The 26094-nt window shown below is 36.2% G+C and overlaps 1 protein-coding gene across 1 annotated transcript; it reads left to right on the top strand.

Annotated features, from left to right (window-relative positions):
- The first annotated feature begins 613 nt into the window (after positions 1-613).
- Positions 614-24984, top strand: CLIC2 (chloride intracellular channel 2). The gene is made up of 6 exons (XM_029241586.1): positions 614-906; positions 7266-7375; positions 7501-7626; positions 22965-23071; positions 23726-23907; positions 24675-24984. The coding sequence occupies exons 1-6, from the start codon at positions 850-852 to the stop codon at positions 24834-24836; spliced, it is 744 nt and encodes a 247-aa protein (XP_029097419.1). The 5' UTR covers positions 614-849; the 3' UTR covers positions 24837-24984.
- Positions 24985-26094: the final 1110 nt, after the last annotated feature.

The following is a 26094-nucleotide window of genomic DNA, read 5'->3' as shown; positions in this document are numbered from 1 at the left end:
AAGTCCTTTGCCCATTGTTTAACTGGGTTGCTTATCTTTTTGTTGTTGACTTGTAAGTTTTCTTTATGCGTTCTGGAAAATAGACCTTTCTCAGATATATGATTTGCAAATGTTTCTGCCATCCTATGGGTTGGGCTTCAAAGTGGCTCAGTAGTTGTGGTGCACAGGCTTAGTTGCTCCGCGGCATGTGTGATCTTCCCGGACCCGGACCAGGGCTTGAACCCATGTCTCCTCTGCATTTGCAGGCGGATTCTTAACCACTGTGCCACCAGGGAAGCCCACTTCTTTTTAAACCAACGTTTAGACAGTGTCATTAGATAAACATCCTTTTCAATGCTAAAACCCGAGTCACTTGTGGCCTTTTCCTGGAAGAGATTTTTGCTGCTGTCAGGTTACAAGAACAGCATAAGAGGCCATTTTCTGGGCATGGAGCCCAGGATTCAAAGGGAAGCTCTAGAGAACATCTGGTCTGCTTGATATATCGAAACTGCATGTGTGTGTTTGTGTGTATGTGTTTCTCTCTGCTGACTCATAGTATTGAAGCCTCTTTGGAAACTCCCCCACCCTTCTAGCCAGCCAGTTTATACACATGCCATCGGCTCCTCCTTGATTCAAATGTTAGGTCAAGAGGAAGAAAGAGAACAAATTCAAGAGTTACTCTCAAGCATCTAGAATTTTCTGCACCTCTTGAAGAGAGACTAGCCCAGCTCTGACTATTACAAGCTGGACTTTCCTCTTAAAGCACAACCTTCATTTAAGCCTTTGGATAAAACTGGAAGAAAAGAATCTGTGAGTACTGTGGACTGCACAGAAGGCAAGGGGCTGAAAACTGGCAATAAAAACAGAAAGATGGCAGACCCGAGGCCCAGCAGTCAAACAGACCCTGAAATTGAGCTTTTTGTGAAGGTAAGTTTTCTAGCTATAATGAGAGCATACAGAATGTATTATTCCTTGACACTGGACCTCAGCTTTTTTTTTTAAGTCAACATTTCAGCTAGAGATAGGAAATAATTTTGTAATTTTATACCTACTCTGAGTCCTAGAAGAATACCTGGGTGTTTGGCTGCTCTTATATAACAATAGAAAAACACCCCATCTGAAAAAAGCAAGAAGATATGGTAGAAAGACAACTAGACTGGCTGGTAGTTAGAACAAGTAAATTGTATTATTAGTGACTTCCTATGTAACCTTGGACAAATCCCTCCCTCCCTCTTTGTTTTTCCATCTGTACAATAAAGGAGCCTGACAAAATGATCCTTAAGGGCTTTCCAGTTCTCATAATCTGTGTTTTATGAGATATGTTTTGGAAGGCCTGAATGTGGGGAGGAGAGGGCCAAGAATGGCCTGAGAGCCTCATTCCCACACATGGTTCAAATAGAGCTTTCAAAAATTCTCCCACAATGGATGAACATCACAGCAGGGTCAAACAGACACTAGAGGAGAAAAAAGCCAGGAGTCTGTGTGCCTGTTATATGAGTAGGAGGTTTTTTGCCTTGGCTTTTTTTTTTTTAATGTCTTAACATTTCAGAAAAGCCCTTTGGAAAACCCCTAAAGCAGGAGAAAGGAACATGTGTTTCTAAATTAGCTCATCAAGAAAAAGAAACAATTTTGTACGGGTTATTCCAAGTAGAAATTACATAGTTTCCTAAATCCTTGCTTATATTAACTATTTTTCTCTATATTTTCATTGACTATTGGAAGTATTGAGGATGGAAATAATAAAAACAAACTCTTATATCATGCTTAACCCTTTTCTAACACTTTATGTATATTATCTCATTTAGTCCTAACAACTTAGAAGGTAGGTTAATAGTAGTAAAGTAGTATCATCAGTAGCAGTGGTGGTAATAGTACTCAAAACTTTAGTAATATTGTCCTCATGATTTCTAGGTAAGTAAGCTAAGGAAATAAGGTTTAAGTAACTTGCCTCTAAAACTACATCGCCTCTTGATGGCCTACAAAGGCATAAAATAAGGTGTGCTTACCAAATTTTAGGTTAAACATCTGTTGGCCAAAGTAATACTTTTACAATAATTTAAAAATATTTGACAACTGGTCACATATATACATCAAGGACATAATTAACCAGCCTTTACAAAATTATAGGAGACTCTTGAATTCCTGCATAGCAAAACAATCCAAGTAAGTGTTTGCTTGACTGTGGGACATAAGAGCTACTTCTCCTATCTCTGGATTCTAGCAAAACATGTCACTGCTCAGACGCAACATAAGTAAGCCTTAACTTCCTAACTGACTTTTTATAACTACCAATTCCAAACCAGAGGTAATAAGTCTCTTCATAGGGTAACTAGTTTCTTTTGTCTAAACTTGTTTATTCAATCCAATCAAACTCCTCTAACCAGTTGTTGGCATTGATCTGTGTGTTTATCTTCATAGACTTCCCATAATTTGGATGGTAATCTAGACAGGGGAAGTTAGGAAATCACACGTTGGATGAGCAAATGTTAAATTAAATAATAACTTTCAGGTTAAAAACCTAATCATTTATTGAGTACTTATGGCAGGGGCTGTGCTAAGTGGTTTATTATTAACCCTATTTTATGGTTACAGAAACTAAAGCAAAAAGTAGCTAAGTAGCTTTGCATAAGGTCACATAGCTAGTAAATGGCAGGGTCAAGATTCCAGTCCCTTAAAATAGCTGTGCATAATTTTAATTCATTGTTTTCAACTTGGCACACTTTTTAGTAACATTTCCCAGAATTTCATTAGATGAAATCCTCTAGATGTTAGCTTATCTAATGACATTGATACAAGCCACAGATTTTCTGGAAGAACCTTTAGTATCATCTGATCTGGGTTTTTGTTTTGCTTTGCTTTGAGATGGATTCCAAAGATCTCTAGAAGTTTCATAGAAGAGGGGGAATAGGGGCTGAGAGGGGTGAAAATGTTAATGAGAAAATTTAAAAAGCACTACTGTTTACCAGTTGTATCTCCCTTATAATGTGGTATCTTTCTAAAGATTAAATGAGTCTGTAATTTCCCCAGCTATGTCTGGGGACCCTACCACAATTTCCCAATGCCACTGATGGGATCCCTACAAGAAAGTAAGTCCTTTCCTGACACAATTAAGAATTTATATCACACCCCCCCCATGTGTTCCATGGAGTGAGTGAAAACATTGCCTTTCAACTCTGAATGATTTGGGCAAGATTTATATCCAGGAACTAAGAACAAAGGATTTTCTAAAAGAACACATTTTGTTTTCTCTAAATGCAGAGTTTATCTTATTGGTTTGTTGTTCATTGATAAATGGAGTTTTTGTGTTCTCTACCAGTCTAAAATTAAGTTTTCATAGATTTGTACATAACATTATAGACTCTAACATTTGGGCCAAAATCCTGAATGTAATATTTTTGTCTTTATTGATAAATGTAAAATAGAAAAAGAGATGATACTCTTCTCTGAATGTTCAGACTATTTTCAAATTATCTTAGAACTATCATAAAGACTATTATAAAGACTGATTAATAAAAAATCCAATAAAACTATTAGATGGGAGAAAGCAGTGTTTAAGGAGTGTGGATTGTGGAGTAGACAGTCCTGGATTAGCTACATGAGAAGAGTGTATGGGTCATCAACTCTTGTCTAGCTGAGTGTACTTGAGCAAGTCAGCTTCTCTGAACTTCAATTTCCTCATCTGTAAAACAAGAGTAATGACAGAACCTACCTCACAGGATCATCTTCATTATAAGCATTAAATAAAATAAATTTTTAAGACACAGTAGTTGTTAACATAGCAAACATTCAATAAATGTCAGATGTTCCAGCCATTACTATTTTTCATGTTTAGAAACATAGATCACAAACACAAAGAGAAAAAGTTTTTTTGGTGAATGACCACATCGTGGTAGTTTTCACATCCATTTCTCCAGGTGGTGGGTCAAAAAGATCTTGCTGTGATTTTTGTCATAGACTGTTCTGCCTATGTTTTCCTCTAAGAGTTTTATAGTGTCTGGCCTTACATTTAGGTCTTTAATCCATTTTGAGTTTATTTTTGTGTATGGTGTTAGGGAGTGTTCTAATTTCATTCTTTTACGTGTAGCTGTCCAGTTTTCCCAGCATCACTTATGGAAGAGCCTGTCTTTTTTCCATTGTATATTCATACATTTTGTGTAGTGGCACTTTAAATCAGCATTATTATAAACAGAAAAAAATTCAGTTTTCCTGTAAAATTGTGCTACATTTCCCCCACACCTCCCTGTTTCGCCTTTCCTTTTGCCAAAGGCAACCCACCCTTCCTGCTGTATCTATTATCAGACTTCATTCTTCTTCCTGCCTAATCAAGTTTCCATTCACTAACCCCAGTTATGATTGGATCTTTAGCCTGACTTCTGTTACAAAAGAAATTCAGCTGCCAAGGTGGTTGCCTCCTCCCATACCTCTTCACTCCCTGACGCCACAAAAGAGCAACAATAAACATTATTTCCTCTGTTGTACTCACTGCCAGGAAAAGGAAAATTTACCAAAAAATAAGAATTATGTCCAAGATCAAGGTGTCAGTATGGTCAGTTTCTGGTGAGAACTCTCTTCCTGGTTTATTATAGATAGGTGCCTTCTTGCTGTGACCTTATATGCATAGTTGTTGGGGGAGATGAAGAAAGAGAGAAAGAAAAAGAGAGAGAGTTCTGGTTTCTTCTTATAAGGGCATTAATCCCATCGCAAGGGTTCTACCCTCATGACCTCATCTAAACCAATCACTTCCCAAACACCTCACCTCCAACTACCATCACGTTGGGGGACAGGGATTCAACATTTTAATTTGGGGGGAACACAATTCACAAATCCAAAGTAGATAGCAGTGCACTTCACAGGATTAGGAACTCTAAAGAGTAGGTAAGTGTGTGGAGTAAAGAAAAGGGAAAGAATTCACTTTGGGACATGTTGAGATTGAGGTGTCTAAAACTTGGATCTCCCCTCAGGAGACAACATCAGCTATAGCCTTCTCAAGGAGAGGCTCCCCTTTCTTCCTCATTTCTATTACCACTGAGGGTGGCGATGAGGTAGATGTCTTTAGATGTCCTTGCTCCTCATTCTTGTTTCCAGACCATTCTATCTCTCCCATCCAGAGAAATATCTCGGTTGTCTCATAATATCAGACTAAACCAACCACTACCCCTCCTTGTTATAGTAGTCTTCCCAATCCCAGGTCACTTTCCCTTACTTCTTAAGGATTTTATTTCCTGGATCATTGTCACACTCTTCAACACTATGCCTATCATAATTCTTGGTGATTTTAATATCTACACAAATGACCCTTCCAAAACTCTGTCCTCTCACATCCTTGGCTTTCTGTCCTCCAGTGACCTTGTTCTTCATAATCTCTCAGGCACTCCCTTCCATGGTTATACCCTTACCTTTGTTATTGCAACGTCTGCAATCACTGCATAATATCATTTATTTGAGGGGTTTTCTGTTCTTCTTTTTGAACTTTTCCATTTTAATACACTTTATTGAGGTATAATTTACATAAAGTAAGCTGTGCTCATTTTTCACTGAAGTGTCTCTGATTTACAATGTTGTGTTAATTTCTGCTGTACAGCAAAGTGATTCAATTACATATATATATATATATATATATATATATATATATATATATATATACACATCCTTTTTCATATTCTTTTCCATTATGGTTTATCACAGGATATTCAATATAGTTCCCTATGCTTTACAGTAGGACCTTGTTATTTATCCATTCTCTACATACTAGTTTGCATCTGCTAATCCCAAACTCCCAATCCATCCCTCCCCCACCCTCTTTCCCCTTGGCAACCACAAGTCTCTTCTCTATGTCTGTGACTCTGTTTCTGTTTCATAGCTATGTTCATTTGTGTCGTATTTTAGATTCCACATATAAGTGATATCATATGGTATTTGTCTTTCTCTTTCTGACTTACTTTGCTTAGTATGATAATCTCTAGGTCAATCCATGTTGCTGCAAATGGCATTGTTTCATTTTTTATGGCTGAGTAGTGTTCCATCATATATGTATATATATGGTATATACTATATATATACCATTCCATTATATATGTATATTATATATACCATTCCATTATATATATAATGGATATATATATACATATATATATATATATCACATCTTCTTAATCCATTCGTCTGTCAATGGACACTTAAGTTGCTTCCATGTCTTGGCTATTCTAAATAGTGCTGCTATGAGCATACAGGTGCATTTTCAAATTATAGTTTTGTCTGGATACATGCCCAGGAGTAGGATTGCTGTATCATATGGTAACTCTGTTTAAATTTTTTAAGGAACCTCCATACTGTTCTCCATAGTGACTGCACCAATTTACGTTCCCACCAGCAGTGTAGGAGGGTTCCCTTTTCTCCACACCCTCTCCAGCATTTATTATTTGTAGACTTTTAATGATGGTCATTCTGACCAGTATGAGGTGGTACCTCATTGTAGTTTTGATTTGCCTTTCTCTAATAATTTGCTATGTTGAGCAAAAGATGAATTTTTAAATGAGTGGTGTTAAGACAACTATTAACTATTTGTAAAATAATAAAATAAAAATAATAAATCTGGAGTCCCAATACATTCCTTATGCCAAAATAAATTCTAAATAGATGAAACAAATGCAAAAATGAAACCGTAAAGTTACTAGAAGAAAACATGAGGGAACATCTTTATAGTAAAACAAAATAAGAAAGTAATTTTTTTTCTTTGCAATCTTGATGTACATAACAGCTGTGTAAGCAGATCAGGAAAACCAGATTTCATAAAGGAAAACAATATAAGATTTTATGTAAAATTTTAATTTTACATAAGGCATTGTTTAAAAATTACATGTAACTTTATCAAAAAGAGTTAGTGTCTTTAGTATACAAGTAATTTTTCCAAAGTAATAAGGAAAAGGTCATCACCTTAATAGATAAATATAAAATTGTCATGAACAAACAAGTCACAGAATAAGGAAATCAAAGTTCCAATGAAAATACTGAATATACCTTTCAAGAAGGAAATTTGGCAGGATCTATGAAAATGGAAAATGAACATAGTCTTTAGTCAGCATTCTGTTGTTATGTACTCATCACTCTGGTAATTTTACATACAATGAAATTATTTGCTTCATTATCTCTCTCTGCCCACAGATGGTAGAATTCATGAGATTAAGGACTACCAACTTTGTCTCTATCAACTAGTTTATTTCCCAGCAGGCACTCAATACATACTTATTGAGCAAATGAATGAATGAAGCCTTTCTTTATCTTAATAGGCTGGAAGTGATGGGGAGAGTATTGGAAACTGTCCCTTTTGCCAACGCCTTTTTATGATCCTCTGGCTTAAAGGAGTTAAATTCAATGTGACTACTGTTGACATGACCAGGTAAGACAAATCAGGACATGTTTCATTCTAGGGATTAAAATCAGTAGACACCAATACAATGTTGGTGTTTGCATAATGTGTACTTTATCCAGAGGCCTAACTCTGCTTATTTTCAATAATCATAGAAAGCCTGAAGAGCTGAAGGACTTAGCCCCAGGCACAAATCCTCCCTTCCTGATATATAACAAGGAGTTGAAAACAGACTTCATTAAAATTGAGGAGTTCCTAGAGCACACACTGGCTCCTCCAAGGTACAACATTTTTACAGGATATTATTGTTCTTGAGATAATCTATTTTATTGGCTTATTTATTGCAGATTGAGGATTCTTCTAAACATCTAACTCTTTTTCAATTTCAGACTTCTCTTTTGCTATCTTTCTAGAAAAGTTTGCAAAGATCCCCTGATCACTCCATGTATGATTAGAAAACTTTACTACATAATTATTTATTTAACATATGTAAAGCTATTAAAACTTTATGTGATGCAAGTAGTATATTAGGAATGGGCAAAGGATAGACTTGGAAATTTAGGAAGGACAAGTAAATTTAGGCCACATTCAATTTTATCCATGTTATCTGATCCATAATGAAGTTTGGGGACATTTATACTGACAGAAGTCAGACTTATTTTATTGTAGAGCCCTCAGAAGATCTACAATTTTGAAATAGCCTTTAATTCAGTCTGATCTCTTAGCTCTGCAGGTTGAGAAATATTATGTCTATCACACATAAACTTCCCCCCTTCAACTTCAAATACACAGAGACAGTCAATATAATATTTCAAATTATTTTTAAAATGCATAGCTTGCTTAAAATAAGAAAGTAAATTCTCTGTAGTCTAGAAATAGAGAAGGAACCTATGGTGGGTTAGGAGCGAGGGCATGGGGTAATAGCACTGTATAGTCCATGAGGACTGGTCAGGACTAGTCCATTATACCACTGATGGCATGAAGATAGAACATACCCAACACAAGAAAACCAAGAAACAGGTCTCTCACAGTTAGCCAGAGGCCATAACTCCACTGTCTACACTTGAATGACAGCTGTATGTCTCTGCCCACCCAGGATAGTATCTGGAAACAATAAGCCTACTGTATTCATTTTTTATTTCTGTGCAACAAACTCAGTGTCTTAAAACATCACTCATTTATTATCCCACAGTTTTCACTGGTCAGAAGTCTGGCTGTAAACTTAAAACTGCTCTAAAAAATAACGTCTTAATCATTACACATACATATGATAAATAAAAGGTTCTATCGGTCCAAAATTCTTCCTACCTAAGAAATTAGGGATACTACTTTAGATTCTTTTCTGTGTACCTATACTATGTCTCTTTCATCCATTATTGGTGGCTTCTTATATTTTAAGCACCGGCTCCAAGTGTTGAGTCTTATTTTGTTCTTTTCTCCTCATCCATCCTCCTCTACTACTGCCTCCCCTCAAACCATCTCTCCAACCTTTTCTTGCTCCCAAAGGTTAACTAGTGAAAAAATCTATTGTGTTATCTTTCCATACCCGTTTTTATGTTCATATAAGCACAATAACAAATTCCCTTTCCTTCCAGTTTTTTACCACTACAAACAGTGCTATAAATAACATCCTTGCTCATATGTCCTTATGTACTGGTGTTTTTATTCCCGTGGAATAGATTTCCAGGAGTAAAATTCAAATGGTATATATCTTTTAAAATTTTTACTGCTTTATCCATCAGTGTATAAGTATACACTTTTCCCACATATCTGTAGTACTATGCGTTATCACTCTTTTAAAATTCATGGCAACCTGACGGGTGTAGTGATATCTCACTGATACTTTAGTTTGCATTTCCCTGAATAATAGGTGAATTAGAACATCTTTACACATGTTGGTTGAGCATTTGGTTTTGTTCTGTGAATTACCTTGTCAAATTCTTCTGATTTTCTCTTAGCTTATGTAACATTTAGGGATTGCATTCAACTCTAACTAGAGGCCCAAAAAGTAGTGGTTTAGATAAATATGGGTTTTATTTTTCTTACATAATAAGACACCAAGAATGAGGCATTGTAAGGGTAGAATGACAGCTCCATAATTTCACTGGCGACCCAGGCTCTATCTAATATTTCTTCTCTGCCATTCTTCAGGTGAGTTTTCCAGTCTTAAGTTTAATTCACGGTGACAATATGTCTGCTGGAATTCCAGGCAACAGATCTAACTCCCACACAGGAAGAAGGAGAAGGGCAAAGGGCAAAAGATGCAAGTCAGCTTTAAGGAGCTTTCACAGAAGCCACATTCAACAATTTCCATTAACATCTCATTATTCAGAAGTAATTCACAGTCATACCTAAATACAAAGGGAAGCTAGGAAACATAGTTTTCATCCATGTTTATTGCCATCCCTAATAAAATAAGATTCAGTTAATGAGAGACAGAGAGAGAGGGAGAGAGAGAGAGGGAGAACGTGGTACATAACTGTGTTATCTTCCATATTCTGCCCCTCTGACCATCCAAATAAATGTGTGTATCCTTATTCCCATACATGGAACACACTTACTCCCAAGAGAGATAACTCCCAAGTCCCCTACAGTTACTGCATCCAGTTCAAAGTCCAGGATCTTTGAGTGATGTGCAACATCTCTCTTAGATATTAATGGTCGAACAGTCAAATAAATTAAAAGACAAGTTCTTTCCACCTTCTGCTTGACACACGCAATAGTCAGTGGTGGAGCAGGAATTGGATAACTGGAATAAAATCTTCCATTTTTAAAAGGAAATATAGGATAACACATAAAAATCCCTGGTTCATAATAGTTACCATTGTTGGAGAAAACAGCTGGAAGATATTTTCCAAGTTTTGGTGTTACAAACAATGCTAAAATGAACTTTCTTTTGACAAGGTCCTCCAGAGTGGTTATTTAGTCTGCCACATTGCTGAATACAAGAGCTCTTCCATATAATCTTTGTTTCATCTAAAATTTTAAAACGTGTTAGGTACCCACATCAATGAAAATGGTGGAGTAGGGAACTCCAAAATGTCATCCCTCCATAATAACAATTAATAGCCCAGCAAAAGCTGTCAGAATCAACTTTGCCAGAACTCTGGAATCTAACCAAAAATTTACAAGCAGCCTGGGGTTTCTTAATGAAGAATAAAGAAGCAAAATTTCAGTAAGAGAGCCCTGTGGCATTTTAGGTTACCCTGTTACCATCCTCAACTACTCAGTTCTTTAGAAGCCTTAAAGAGAGCAGTCCACATTGCAGAAACAGGTTGCTTGTACCAGAGGACAGGATATGGACCTTATTCTCAAATAACTGTGGTTGTGTGGTTTGACCTGGTGGCACCTCGAGGGATTGACTCAAGGGTTTGCCTTTTTTTTCACCTACTTTGGAGCTTCCTCAGGGCTGAGGCAGCTTCCCTGTTGGCACTAATGGAAGGCGTTTAGAAGCAAATGTATTAGCCACTGCCACATGGGACAAGGAATAAAACTTGGAGAAAGCAATAGACAAACTGAAAAGTCTGCAAAAAAAAGAGGCTGAGATGGGACTTCCCTGGTGGTGCAGTGGTTAAGAATCTGCCTGCCAATGTAGGGGCCACAGGTTCAAGCCCTGGTCCAGGAAGATCCCACATGCCATGGAGCAAATAAGCCCATGTGCCACAACTACTGAGCCCACGTGCCAAAACTACTGAGCTCACGAGCCACAACTACTGAAGTCCACGCACCTAGAGCCCATGCTCCACAACAAGAGAAGCCACTACAATGAGAACCCCACGCACCGCAATGAAGAGTAGCCCCCGCTTGCTGCAACTAGAGAAAGCCTGCGTGCAGAAATGAAGACCCAACGCAGCCAAAAATAAATAAATAAATTTATTTTTTAAAAAATAAAGAGGCTGAGACACTTGGGAGATAGTGGAATAAGGGCTTTAAATTAATGTATTCTAGGGAATCTAGAAGTCCAAGCACATGCCCAAGTCTCGACCTATGCGCAGAAAAAACAACCTGAGAAGACTTTAAGCTTTCACTTCTGGCTAAATTCAGGCACCACACAAGTAGAAAGTGAAGGCTAAGGCAGAATTATAAACTGCATACCTAAGCATTGAAGGAGTACCCAAACACAGAGCCAGCTTACAAACACCAGGAGAGCTTTTTATCCCTTGGTTTGTTGTTTGTTTGTTTGTATCTTTGTTTGTTTTGCTTCCAGGAGTTTAAGGAAATCTCTGTCAAATCAATAACTGACCAAAGATAATGAGAAAAAGATTTCAGTGGCCACACACAAGAAAGAACAGACTTTACAAAAATACTTCAGAAAATTCACTAAACAAATAAACAACAACACCCAAAAAAAGCAACAACAAACCCTATTTGTTGGAAGTGAAGGGAAGAATCTGTTTTCCAGAGTTTCCACATTATAATATTAAAGTGTCCTGTTTTCAAAATATATATATAAGGTATGTCAAAAAAAAACCCAAGGGGCTTCCCTGGGGGCACAGTGGTTGAGAATCTGCCTGCTAATTCAGGGGACACGGGTTCGAGCCCTGGTCTGGGAGGATCCCACATGCCGCGGAGCAACTAGACCCATGAGCCACAACTACAGAGCCTGTGCGTCTGGAGCCTGTGCTCTGCAACAAGAGAGGCTGCAATAGTGAGAGGCCCACGCACCACGATGAAGAGTGGCCCCCGCTTGCCACAACTAGAGATAGCCCTCGCACAGAAACAAAGACCCAACACAGCAAAAATAAATAAATTAATTAATAAACTCCTACCCCCAACATCTTCTTAAAAAAAAAAAACAAGAATGTGTGGCCCATTCACAGAAAAAAAGAAATTAATAGAAATTGTCCCTGAGGAAACCCAGACCCTGATTTAATAGACAAAGACTTTAAATCAACTGTCTTAAATATGTTTAGGTAGCTAAAGAAAACCATGGACAAAGAATTAAAGGAAATCAAGAAAACAATGTCTCAATAAAGAGAGAATATCAATAAAAAATATAAATAATAAAAAGGAATCAAATAGACATTCTGGAGTTGAAAAGTACAATAACTAAAATGAACAATTCACTAGAGGGTTCAACAGCAGATTTGAACAGACAGAAGAAAGAATCTGCAAAACTGAGCATAAGTTAATTGAGAGTATCCAGTCTAAGGAAAAGGAAAAAAATTAACAGAGCCTAACAGACCTGTTGGATACCATAAAATGTACAAAGATACACATGATAGGGAAGAGATGGCAGAGAGAAAGAGGCAGAAAGAATATCTGAGGAAACAATGGCTGAAGACTTCCCAAGTTTAATGAAAGACACAAACCTATAAATCCAAGAAGGTCAACAAACTCCAAGTGGAATAAACTCAAAGAGATCAACACCAAGATACATTATTATAAAATTATCTAAAGCCAAAGCCAAAGACATAATCTTGAAAGCATCAAGAAATAAATGACTCATAATGTAGAGGGGATTCTCAATAAGATTAACAGATAAGTTTCATCAGAAATCATGGAGGCCAGAAGGCAGAGAGATGATATATATATTTAAAGTGCTGAGAGAGAAAATATCAACCAAGAATTCAATATCTGGCAAAAATATCCTTCAAAAATGAAAGAGAACTTAAGACATTCCACATGAACGAAAACTGAGGGATTTTGTTGCTAGTAGGCCTGCTCTGCAAGAAATGCTATCAGAAGTCCTTCAGGCAGAAATGAGAGGCCATTAGAAAGTAATTCAAAATCATATAAGAAATAAAAGAGCACCAGTAAAGGAAAAATAACACACATGATCATCTCAGTTGACACAGAAAAAGCATTTGACAAAATCCAACACCATGTTATGATAATACTCAACAAACTAGGACTAAAAGGGAGCTTCCTTAACCTGATAAAGGGAATCTATGAAAAACCCATGGATAACATCATACTTAAAAGTAAAGGATTGAAAACTTTCTCCCTAAGATCAGAAACAAGACAAATATGCCATTTTTGCCACTTCTATTCAACATTGTACTGAAAGTTCTAGCCAGAGCAATTATGCAAGAAAAAGAAATAAAAGTCATCCAAATTGGAAAGGAAAAAGTAAAATGATATTGACAGATATGATGTTTTATGTAGAAAATCCTTTAAAGTCCACTGAAATACTATTAGAACTAATAAAAATTCAGCACAGTTGCAAGATACAGATCAAAATACAATAAATAATTTTATTTCTATATACTGTCAATGAATCATCCAAAAAGTAAATTAGGAAAACAATTCCATTTTCAGTAGCATCAAAAATAATAAACTACTTAGAAATAAATTTAACCAAGGAAGAGAAAGACTTGTACATGAAGACTACAAACAATTGCTAAAATAACCTCCTAGCTTCTCATGGTTTTCCAGCAATCATTACCTTATATATACATAACTCCAACCCTCCATCTTCACATAGCATTCTCCCTGTGTCTCTGTCTCTTCATAAAGTGTTCTTTTTTAAGGACACCAGTCATATTGGATTAATGGGCCCACCTTACTCCATATGGCCTCATCTTAACTATTACAGCTGTAACAATCCTATTTCAAAATAAGGTTACATTATGAAGTATTGGAGTTTATGACTTCAACATACCTTTTTGGGGGGACACAATTCAACCTATACAAATATCCCATGTTCATGGATTAGAAGACCTAATATATTAATGTAGAAATATTCCCCAAAGTGATCTATTAATTCAATGCAATACCAACCAAAATTCCAATGGTGTTTTTACAGAAATGAAAAAGCCAATCCTCAAATTCATATGGAATTGCAAGAGATCACAAATAGCTAAAATAGTCTTTGATAAAGACAAAAAATTGGAGGACTCATGCTTCCTGATTTCAAAACTTACTACACAGCTACAGTAATCAAAACAATCAGTACTTGCATAATAATATACCATTGGAATAGAATTGAAAGTCCAAAAATAAACCCATACATCTGTGGTCAATTCATTTTCAAGAGTGCCAAAACCATTCAATGGCGAAAGAATAGTCTCTCCAACAAGTGGTGCTGGGACAGCTAGATATTCACATTGGCATGCCAAAGAATAAAGTTATACCCTTACCTCACATCATATACCAAAATCAACTTAAAATATATCAGACCTAATGTGTGGATTAAAACTATAAAACTTTTAGAAGAAAATATAGAGGTAAATCTTCAAGACCTTGTATTCGGCAATGGATTCTTAGATATAACACCAAAAGCACATACAGCAAAAGAAGAAAATAGAAAATAGAAAAGTTAGATGATCTGGAAGATAGAATAATGGAAATAACCCAATCAGAACAGTAGAAAGAATTTTTTTTTAAATGAGGAACGTTTAAGAGACCTCTGAGACAACATCAAGTGTACTAATATTCACATTATAGGGATCCCCAAAGGAGAAAAGAGAGAAAGGGATAGAAAGGTATTTGATGAAATCATGGCTGAAAATTTCCTAAAGCTGATGAAGGAAAAAGATTTCCAGGTACAGGAAGCACAGAGACTCCCAAACAAGATAAACCCAAAGAGACCCACACCAACACATATCATAGTTAAAATGGCAAAATTTAAAGATAAAGAGAGAATTCTAAAGGCAGCAAGAGAAAAAGAATATTTTTTTCCACTTAGAGAAGACGCTTTAACACTTCTTTTAGGGTTGGTTTAGTATTGATGAGCTTTTTTAGTTTTTTCTTGTCTGAGAAGTTCTTTACCTCTCCTTCAATTCTGAATGATAAGTTTGCTGGGTAGAGTATCCTAGGTTGTAGATTTTCCCTTTCAGAACTTTAAATATATCATGTCACTCCCTTCTGGCCTGCAAAGTTTCTGCAGAAAAATAAGCTGATAGCCTTATGGCGGTTCCCTTGTATGTGACTAGTATCCAAAATATATAAAAGAACTCTTACAACTCAATAACAGAAAGGAAACAACCTAATTTTAAAATGGAAAGAGGATTTGAGTAGACAATTCTCCAGAGAATATATACAAGTGGCTAATAAGTACTTGCAAAGATACTTAATGTCATTAGTCATTATAGAAATGAAAATCAAAACCACAATGCCCATTTTTTTCACACACACACACACACACACACTGTATTTTATTTTTACAAGCGATAAATAAACTGACACCAAGCATTGTAAATGGATGACCACAGCAATGATTGCAATTACCAAACACAAAACACACTCATACTATGTCATAATATTGACATTCAGTCCAGTAATCCTCCACTGTAACAACTCCTTTACTTTGCAGTGAAAATTGATTGTTATATTTCTTGCCTCTGAGTCCTTGTGGGATTTTTTTTAATTCAAACAGAAAGTCACAAAAATTATAATCATCCTCATCAGTTCACTCAGTCCCATGGAATTAATTTTTTTATCTTGATCTTTTGTTACCACTTTTATGAATTCATTAGTTTTCCATTAGAGTTCTGAAAATGCTTATTCATTCAGTTCAGCAGTATAGTCAGTTACCAGAAATCTGTACTTGTCAGAGTCTTTTCCATGAATGCCTTGAAGATGAAACCCTTTTATAGGAACATTTCTGCATTTACAGAGAGTACACCCAGAACTGTCTGCAAATGACAAAAGACTTAAAAATTACCACAGTTAAAGATTTGATGATGGACTTCCCTGGTGGCGCAGTGGTTGAGAGTCTGCCTCCTGATGCAGGGGACACGGGTTCGTGCACCAGTCTGGAAAGATCCCACATGCCACGGAGCGGCTGGGCCCATGAGCCATGGCCGCTGAGCCTGCACATCCAGAGCCTGTGCTCCACAACGGGAGAGGCCACAACAGTGAGAGGCCCACATACCACAAAAAAAAAAAAAAAAAAAGATTTGATGAAAGTTCATAATAATTCAATTGACAAGGACATTTAATTATTTCTGAGATATACATTTTAAAGTCATAACTAGAATTATGACCTATAACATTATACCAGAACATATAAGATTTTTAGAAATTTCATGAAATGTCTAAAATATTTATATTAACATATTTCCATACAAATAACCCAAAGGAAGTTTAGTATTAGTTGTTTTGTTTGTTTGTTTGTTCGGTTTTTTTTGCACTGCAGGTTCTTATCAGCCATCAATTTTATACACATCAGTGTATACATGTCAATCCCAATCGCCCAATTCGGCACACCACCATCCCTACCCCACCACGGTTTTCCCCCCTTGGTGTCCATATGTTTGTTCTCTACATCTGTGTCTCAACTTCTGCCCTGCAAACTGGTTCATCTGTACCATTTTTCTAGGTTCCACAAACATGCATTACTATACGATATTTCTTTTTCTCTTTCTGACTTACTTCACTCTGTATGACAGTCTCTAGATCCATCCACGTCTCAACAAATGACTCAGTTTTGTTCCTTTTTATGGCTGAGTAATATTCCATTGTATATATGTACCACAACTTCTTTATCCATTCATCTGTTGATGGGCATTTAGGTTGCTTCCATGACCTGGCTATTGTAAGTAGTGCTTCAATGAACATTGGGGTGCATGTATCTTTTGGAATTATGGTTTTCTCTGGGTAGATGCCCAGTAGTTGGATTGCTGGATCATATGGTAAATCTATTTTTAGTTTTTTAAGGAACCTCCATACTGTTCTCCATAGTGGCTGTATCAATTTACATTCCCACCAACAGTGCAAGAGGGTTCCCTTTTGTCCACACCCTCTCCAGCATTTGTTGTTTGTATATTTTCTGATGATGCCCATTCTAACTGGTGTGAGGCGATACCTCATTGTAGTTTTGATTTGCGTTTCTCTAATAATTAGTGATGTTGAGCAGCTTTTCATGTGCTTCTTGGCCATCTGTATGTCTTCTTTGGAGAAATGTCTATTTAGGTCTTCTGCCCATTTTTGGATTCGGTTGTTTGTTTCTTTAATATTGAGCTGCATGAGCTGTTTATATATTTTGGAGATTAATCCTTTGTCCATTGATTCGTTTGCAAATATTTTCTCCCATTCTGAGGGTTGTCTTTTCGTCTTGTTTATGGTTTCATTTGCTGTGCAAAAGCTTTGAAGTTTCCTTAGGTCCCATTTGTTTATTTTTGTTTTTATTTCCATTACTCTAGGAGGTGGATCCAAAAAGATCTTGCCGTGATTTATGTCAAAGAGTGTTCTTCCTATATTTTCCTCTAAGAGTTTTATAGTGTCTGGTCTTACATTTAGGTCTCTAATGCATTTTGAGTTTATTGTTGTGTATGCTGTCAGGGAGTGTTCTAATTTCATTCTTTTACATATAGCTGTCCAGTTTCCCAGCACCACTTATTGAAGAGACTGTCTTTTCTCCATTGTGTATCTTTGCATCCTTTGTCATAGATTAGTTGACCATAGGTGCGTGGGTTTACCTCTGGGCTTTCTATCTTGTTCCATTGATCTATGTTTCTGTTTTTATGCCAGTACCATATTGCCTTGATTACTGTAGCTTTGTAGTGTAGTCTGAAGTCAGGGAGTCTGATTACTCCAGCTCCGTTTTTTTCCCTTAGGACTGCTTTGGCTATTCGGAGTCTTTTGTGTCTCCATACAAATTTTAAGATGATTTGTTCTAGTTCTGTAAAAAAATGCCATTGGTAATTTGATAGGGATTGCATTGAATCTGTAGATTGCTTTGGGTAGTATAGTCATTTTCACAATATTGATTCTTCCAATCCAAGAACATGGTATATCTCTGCATCTATTTGTATCATCTTTAATTTCTTTCATCAGTGTCTTATAATTTTCTGCATACAGGTCTTTTGTCTCCTTAGGTAGGTTTATTCCTAGGTATTTTATTCTTTTTGTTGCAATGGTAAATGGGAGTGTTTTCTTGATTTCAATTTCAGATTTTTCAACATTAGTGTATAGGAATGCCAGAGATTTCTGTGCATTAATTTTGTATCCTGCTACTTTACCAAATTTGTTGATTAGCTCTAGTAGTTTTCTGGTAGCATCTTTAGGATTCTCTATGTATAGTATCTTGTCATCTGCAAACAGTGACAGCTTTACTTCTTCTTTTCTGATTTGGATTCCTTTTATTTCTTTTTCTTCTCTGATTGCTGTGGCTAAGACTTCCAAAACTATGTTGAATAATAGTGGTGAGAGTGGGCAACCTTGTCTTGTTCGTGATCTTAGTGGAAATGGTTTCAGTCTTTCACCATTGAGGATGATGTTAGCTGTAGGTTTGTCATATATGGCCTTTATCATGTTGAGATAATTTCCCTCTATGTCTACTTTCTGGAGGGTTTTTTATCATAAATGGGTATTGAATTTTGTCAAAAGCTTTCTCTGCATCTATTGAGGTGATCATATGGTTTTTCTTCTTCAATTTGTTAATATGGTGTATCACGTTGATTGATTTGTGTGTATTGAAGAATCCTTGCATTCCTGGGATAAACCCTACTTGATCATGGTGTATGATCCTTTTAATGTGCTGTTGGATTCTGTTTGCTAGTATTTTATTGAGGATTTTTGCATCTATGTTCATCAGTGACATTGGCCTGTAGTTTTCTTTCTTTGTGACCACTTATTGAAGACACTGTCTTTTCTCTATTGTATATTTTTGTCTCCTTTGTTGTAGATTATTTGACCATATGTGTGTGGGTTTATTTCTTGGTTCTCTATTCTATTCCACTGATTTATGTCTGTTTTTGTTCCAGTACCACACTGTTTTGATTACTGTAGCTTTGTAGTATAGTCTGATGTCAGAGACTGTGATACCTCCAGCTTTGTTCTTTTCTTTCTCAAGATTGTTTTGGTATTTGGGGGTCTTTTGTGGTTCCATATAAATTTTAGGATTATTTGTTCTTAGTTCTGTGGAAAATGTCAGGGTATTTTGATAGGGATTGCATTAAAACTGTAGATTGCTTGGGTAGTGTGGACATTTTAACAATAGTAATTCTTCCAATCCAAGAACACAAGATGTTTTTCCATTTCTTTGTATCATTTTCAAATTCCCTCATCAATGTTTATAGTTTTTAGAGTATAGGTGTTTCACCTCCTTGGTTAATTTTTTCTGAGGTATTTTATTCTTTTTGACATACTTGTAAGTTGGATTGTTTCCTTAATTTCTCTTTCTAATAGTTCTTTATTAGAGTATAGAAAAGCAACAGATTTCTGTATATTAATCATGTATCCTGCAACTTTGGTGTATTCATTTCTTAGTTCTAATACATATTCAAACAGAAACACGTGCACAAATGTTCATAGCAACAGTATTCACACTAGATAAAAGCTGAAAACAACACAAATGTCCATCAACTGATTACCAGATAAACAAAATGTGGTATATCCATACAATGAAATATTATTCATCCATAAAAAGGAATGAAGTGCTGATACATACTAGAATAAGGATGAGCCTTGAAGCATTATACTAAGTGAAAGAAGCCAAACACAAAAGGCCATGCATTTTATGATTCCATTTACATGAAATGTCCAGTACAAACAAGTCCATAGAGACAGAAAGATTAGTGATTCTAGGAGTGAATGGGGAGTAACTGCTTAATGGGAACACAGCTTCCTTTTTGAGTGATGAAAATGTTATGGAACTAGATAGGGGTGATGGGTGCACAACACTGTGAATGTACTAAAAATCTCAATGAATTGTACACTTTAAAATGGTTTAAATGGTGAGTTTCATGTTATGTGAATTTTACCTCAATTTAAAAAATACTATTGGGTTTTAATTGAAATTACATTTAATTTGTATTACTATTTATACAAATTTCATTTTTATTATGTGACTTCTTCCCATCAGAGGACATGATTTGAGTATTTGTTTGGGTATCATCTTATGTTCTTTTTTAAAAATCGAGGTATAGGGCTTCCCTGGTGGCACAGTGGTTGAGAGTCCGCCTGCTGATGCAGGGGACATGGGTTTGCACCCCGGTCCAGGAAGATCCCACGTGCCGCGGAGTGGCTGGGCCCGTGAGCCATGGCTGCTGAGCCTGCGCGTCCGGAGCCTGTGCTCCGCAACGGGAGAGGCCACAACAGTGAGAGGCCCGCGTACCGAAAAAAAAAAATATTGAGGTATAATTGTCATATAACATTGTGCAAGTTTAAGGTATACAACAAATTGATTCGATACATTTATATAGTGCAAAATGATCACCACCATAGCATCAGCTAACACCTCTATTCCATCACATAATTATCATTTATTTTTAGTCGTGATAATGGTTAAGATCTAGTCTATTAGCAACTTTGAAGTTTATAATATAGTATTGTTGACTATAATCACTATGCAGTGGATTCGACTTCTTGGATTTATTTACTAGTTGAAAGTTTTTACTCTTAAATAACATCTCCCCAATTCCTCCAGCCCCCAGCATTCTACTCTCTATATTTATGAGTTTGGCTTTTTTAGAGTGTACATATAAGTGATTCATACAGTATTTGTCTTTCTCTGTCCGACTTCACTTACTATAGTGCTCTCAAGATCCATTCATGTTGGCACAAATGGCAGGATTTCCTTCTTTCTCATGGCTAATATTCCATTTTGTGTGTGTGTGTGTGTGTGTGTAAAACCACATCTTCTTTATTCATCCACTGATGGACACTTAGGTTATGAACCTAAATGTCTGTTTTATGTTCTTTGATGAGATTTTGTAGTGTTTTGTTTTTATATTGATTCTATACCTTTTGCATTAAATTATTTCTAAATATTTTATACTTCTGTCACTATTGTAAGTGGAATATGCTACTAATATCCATTTCATTCTGGTTATTGCTAACATAGAAAAGCTATTTCTTTAATGTTTGATTTGTATTTAGCCATCTTACCAAAATAGCTCATTAATTCTAGTAATTGTTTTTCTATACTTTCTTGGTTTTTCTAAGTATACAATTATATTGTTACTTCTCTTACAATAATTATACTGATTGCTTTATGTTGTTGTCTTCCTCCACTTGCTAAATCCTCAAAAAAATGTCAACTATAATAGTAATTGTAGGCATTTCTGTCTTGTTCCTAAACTTAATGTAAAAACTGTAGAGTCACCATTTAGAATGATGTTTTTTCTTGTCTTACTGATCAGTACATTCAGCACAATGTTGAAGTGCAGTAGTGATCATGATTATCTTCATCCTTTACTGATTTTAAAGGAAATAGTGCTAACATTTCACCATTTAAAATGATGCTTGCTGAAAATTTTTGATGGATACTTTTGACCAAGTTAAAGAAATTAATAAATTCATTTAACAAATATTTACTGAATACTTAATAAGTGTCAGGTACTATTCTAGGCACTTGGGACACATCAGTGAATAAAATGGGCAAAAGCTCTCTGCCCTAGCACAGCTTACATTTTAGTTAAGGAAGACAGCAAATAAGCAAGATAAAAAGCAAAATATAAACTATTTTAGATGATGATAAATACTAAGAAAAAGTAAAGCAAGGGAGGGAAGTAGTGAGTGTTAGGGCCAGGGGAAAGGTTGCAATGTCCGACAAGGTGGCCAGAGAAAGTCCTCACTTAGGAGGATATATCAGATTAAAATACCTGAAAGAAGAGGGGGAGAGGGCCATGTGCATAAATGAGGGAAAGCACTTTATTTAGGGGCAGACCAACTGAAAAGGACCTGGGGTGGGAGCTTGTCAGGCCTATTTGAAGAAGAGCAAGGAGGTCAGTGTGAAGTGAAGTAAGGAAGAGAGTAGGAAGAGATGAGAGCAGAAGGTAAGCTTGGGTCAGATCACACTGGCCCTTGTAGACCACTGTGAAGACTTGGGCTCTGAGTCTGAATGATATGGAGACATTGCAAGGTAATGAGTAGGAAAGAGACATGATATGACTTAAGTTTTAACATGACTGCTCTGGCAGCTGGTGGAGAATATCCTGGGAGTGTGAGGGATAAGCATGGGAGAGGGGGGATAATCAAAAAGTGTTGCAGTAATATAGGCTTTGGACCAGGCAGGGAGCAGTGGAGGTGGTGAGTAGTGGACAGATTCTGGATACATTTTGAAAGGTAGTCTGGCTGGAGTTGCTAATGGATCAAATGTGGGCATGGAGAGAAAGAGGGATCAAAGAAGATGGCTAAGTGTTTGGCTCAACCATTTCTAGTTGCTAGTGTGGGGTTTTATGAATAGGAATTGATTTTCACTGAACACTTTTGGGGCATCTATTCATGATCATACGGTTTTCCTTATTTAATTTGTGAATGTGGTAAATTACATTATTACATTAATTTATTATGCTAAATTAACTTTGTATTACTAAGAGGAGGACATCTTGGCTACTTTTCCCCCATCCTCTCCATCCTCTTTATTCTTTTATGTATTTTGTTATTTGAAGCCATGTTTTTTCCTACTACTTATCTTTGAAAATGTATTACCACCATATCTTCTTCCAAACAGGCTTTTAGGAGCAAGTATGGGGACCCAACAGCCATTTGAAACATTGTTTCTATAGATAAATGAGCTTTGAATTCCAAACAGCTGGTTTCCCTGTGAACTTCAGAAGCTAAAGTATTCTCAGAGTGGGAAAAAAAACATATTTCCAATGAAAGGTTTCTCAGCACCTTCAGTTTCCAGCACAATTTTCCAAAACTTCTCTCAGTAGAGTGCAACAAAGACACCAGGTCTACGTCTTGTTATGGGTGAATGTTATGTGCGGTGATGTTTCTTTTTAAGGTATCCTCACCTGAGTCCCAAGAACAAGGAGTCTTTTGATGTGGGCTGTAACCTCTTTGCCAAGTTTTCTGCATACATTAAGAACGCACAAAAGGAGGCAAATAAGAGTAAGATACCTTTCTTTAAGTCTTTTCGTTTTTCTCACTCACATGCTCACTCTCATATTCTGACTCAACTAAAATAGGACTTTCCTGAATATATAGTATATATTGGGGAATACTCTTCATCTCACTCTCTGTTCTCTCTTCTGAAATTCCTTGCATGAAGTTTTATTGGATTTAGAATCTAATATTCAATATAGGAATCACCAACTTAGCTCTATTAGAACATTGACATGCCAGGGGTGAACTAACTGCTGGACTGTATTTCTTAACCCCCCCAACTTTCTCAGTCTTGTGTACCTTTAAGGTTTCTTAAACCATAGCACCTACCATTTCTCACAAACACTCTCGAATAGGTTTACTATTCTCTGAATCATGAGAGCTATTAGTCTCTGATTCCACTTTCTGACTCTTCTTGAGTGATAATATATATTACCTTTCTTTTTCTTTGACTCTCCTCCCAATTTACCTCCTCAAGAAGAGTCCAAAAATATGTCTACTCACCATTTGATTAAACATCTGATTCTGTCTTATCAGTGGGTAGTTGAGCATTCTAGTTAAGTATATAGAGATGTCTAAATGTGTGAAAAGCATATTGGGAATGTATTTAGTCATGAAGACTGCACATTTATAAGTAACCCTTTGACTTCATTGCCTCAGATTTTGAAAAATCTCTGCTCAAAGAATTTAAGCGTCTGGATGACTACTTGAACACCCCACTTCTAGATGAAATTGATCCAGACAGTGCTGAGGAACTCACAGTTTCCAGAAGATTGTTCTTGGATGGGGATCAGCTGACACTGGCTGACTGCAGTTTGTTACCCAAACTGAACATTATTAAAGTAAGTCTTCATAGGGCAGGCTGAATGATTGAGAGGAGTTTGGGAGTTGCCAACAGGAAGCACAGTGACCATTCAGTGTGAGTTTTTATATGAGGGCTTTGTCATCATCATTATGCATAGGGTATGTCTCCTTTTTCTCCTCAGAGGAAAAATCCATAATGATCTTCTCTGGGAAACATAAAAACTTCTTGTTTCTTTCTTCCTAAATCAGAAGGTGTTTTCCACTGTCTTGTCTATAAAACAAGGGTAATAGTACCCATTTCACAGAACTGTTGAGAAAATTAAATTAAGGCATATGGAATATTAGAAAAGTGTCTGGATCATAACAAGTGATAATAAAGTGAGCTATTAATATTATTATTATTATTAACTAATCGTCCATTTAACAAGTTTTTATTGAACAGACCTTATTTTATCTCAGGTCCTATGCCAGACACAAAGAATACATAAAGAAGTAAGACACTGTCGAACCCTAAACAGTGAAAAGATCTGTGCTCTTTTTCTGTGCTTCCTTCTTCTAAACATTCATAATTAAATACACCATAAATATAATAAAAATGATTACAAGCATGGAGTTTTGTCTACATTTGTAGACAAAACATTAAAATAATAAATCCAAGATTCTTTAAGTTTATTTTGTAGTACTTTTTGTGTAGGTAACACGTCCTCAATGATCCTAATTTTTGACATATGTTTTTACACACTAGGCATTTTACTGATGCCCCTCACTACCAATTGCTTTTTCCTCTTTTTTTCCAAAACCCTAGGTTGCTGCAAAGAAATACCGTGATTTCGACATTCCAGGAGAATTCTCAGGAGTCTGGCGCTATCTCCACAATGCCTATGCCCGTGAAGAATTTACCCACACGTGTCCTGAAGACAAAGAAATTGAAAATACCTATGCAAGTGTGGCTAAGCAAAAGAGTTAGGACAGCTCTTTCAGTAGAAAAACCTCTCTTTTCACTTGTTATCATATTAGAAAATCTTTTGGAAATAAGAATATGGAAAATATGGTTTCCTCTATCCAACTTTCTTATGAAAAAGAATGCTATATTTTCTGTATCTAGTTAATCCAAACTATCTGCTCACTGTGTATTTTAAAGGTCTTCATATTTTCATTTCGCCTTTTAATTCCCATGGCACAACCACTGCGATCTTAAATGATATGGAAAGTATCAATATCTTTTGCTAGAATGCATCATGTGTGCAAGCTCAACAGATGGCTGAAGTTACAAATGACATACAGTCACAGTCTCAAACTGTTCCTTAGAAATATTTACATCTAAATCATTAAAATAATTTTACTAAGAAATTTGACTGACCAAAAGTTCTTGTTGCTGTCCATTAAAGGGTTAAGTAAACCATTCTTAAAGGATAATCACAAATCTTTCTACAGAATTTAAAATGTTCCATTACTATATGTACTCAAATATACATGTTAAAATACAATCAAATCACTCAAATCTGAAAACAAAAACTGAACTTTACTTTTGCTCCTTCAAAAGAGAAACAAAGTTCAGCCTCAAAAAAGAGAGATAGGTGTTTTTAGAGGTCTTGGTGGGATTTACATGAAATTTATTTATTTATTTTTTGGCCATGCTGCAGGGCATGTGGGTTTCAGTTCCCCAACCAGGGATGGAACCCATGCCCCCTGCAGTGGAAGCTCAGAGTCTTAACCACTGGACCACCAGGGAAGTCCCTAGATAAAATTTAAATAAAGCAGTGTTTTCATAGGTTCAAAGAAAAGTAAGGCAATGAGTAAAGAGTTAACAGGCCTGGAACAGGCACACGAAAAAATGCTCATCATCGCTAATTATTAGAGAAATGCAAATCAAAACTACAATGAGGTACCAGCTCACACTGGTCAGAATGGCCATCATTAAAAAGTCTACAAATAAATGCTGGAGAGGGTGTGGAGGAAAGGGAACTCTCCTACACTGTTGGTGGGAATATAAGTTGGTACAGATACTATGGAAAACAGTATGGAGGTTCCTCAAAAAAACTAAAAACAGAGTTGCCATATGATCCAGCAATCCCACTCCAGGGCATATACCCAGACAGAACTTTAATTTGAAAAGATACATGCATCCCTATTTTCATAGCAACACTATTCACAATAGCCAAGACATGGAAACAACCTAAATGTCCATCAACAGATGAATGGATAAAGATGTGGTGTGTGTGTGT

This window comes from Monodon monoceros, unplaced genomic scaffold (genome assembly GCF_005190385.1).
Source record: "Monodon monoceros isolate NGI ecotype Baffin Bay Population unplaced genomic scaffold, NGI_Narwhal_1 Super_Scaffold_3, whole genome shotgun sequence".
Lineage (NCBI taxonomy): Eukaryota > Metazoa > Chordata > Mammalia > Artiodactyla > Monodontidae > Monodon > Monodon monoceros.
The sequence above is the reverse complement of the archived record's forward strand: the minus strand, read 5'-3'. Positions and strand labels throughout refer to the sequence as shown.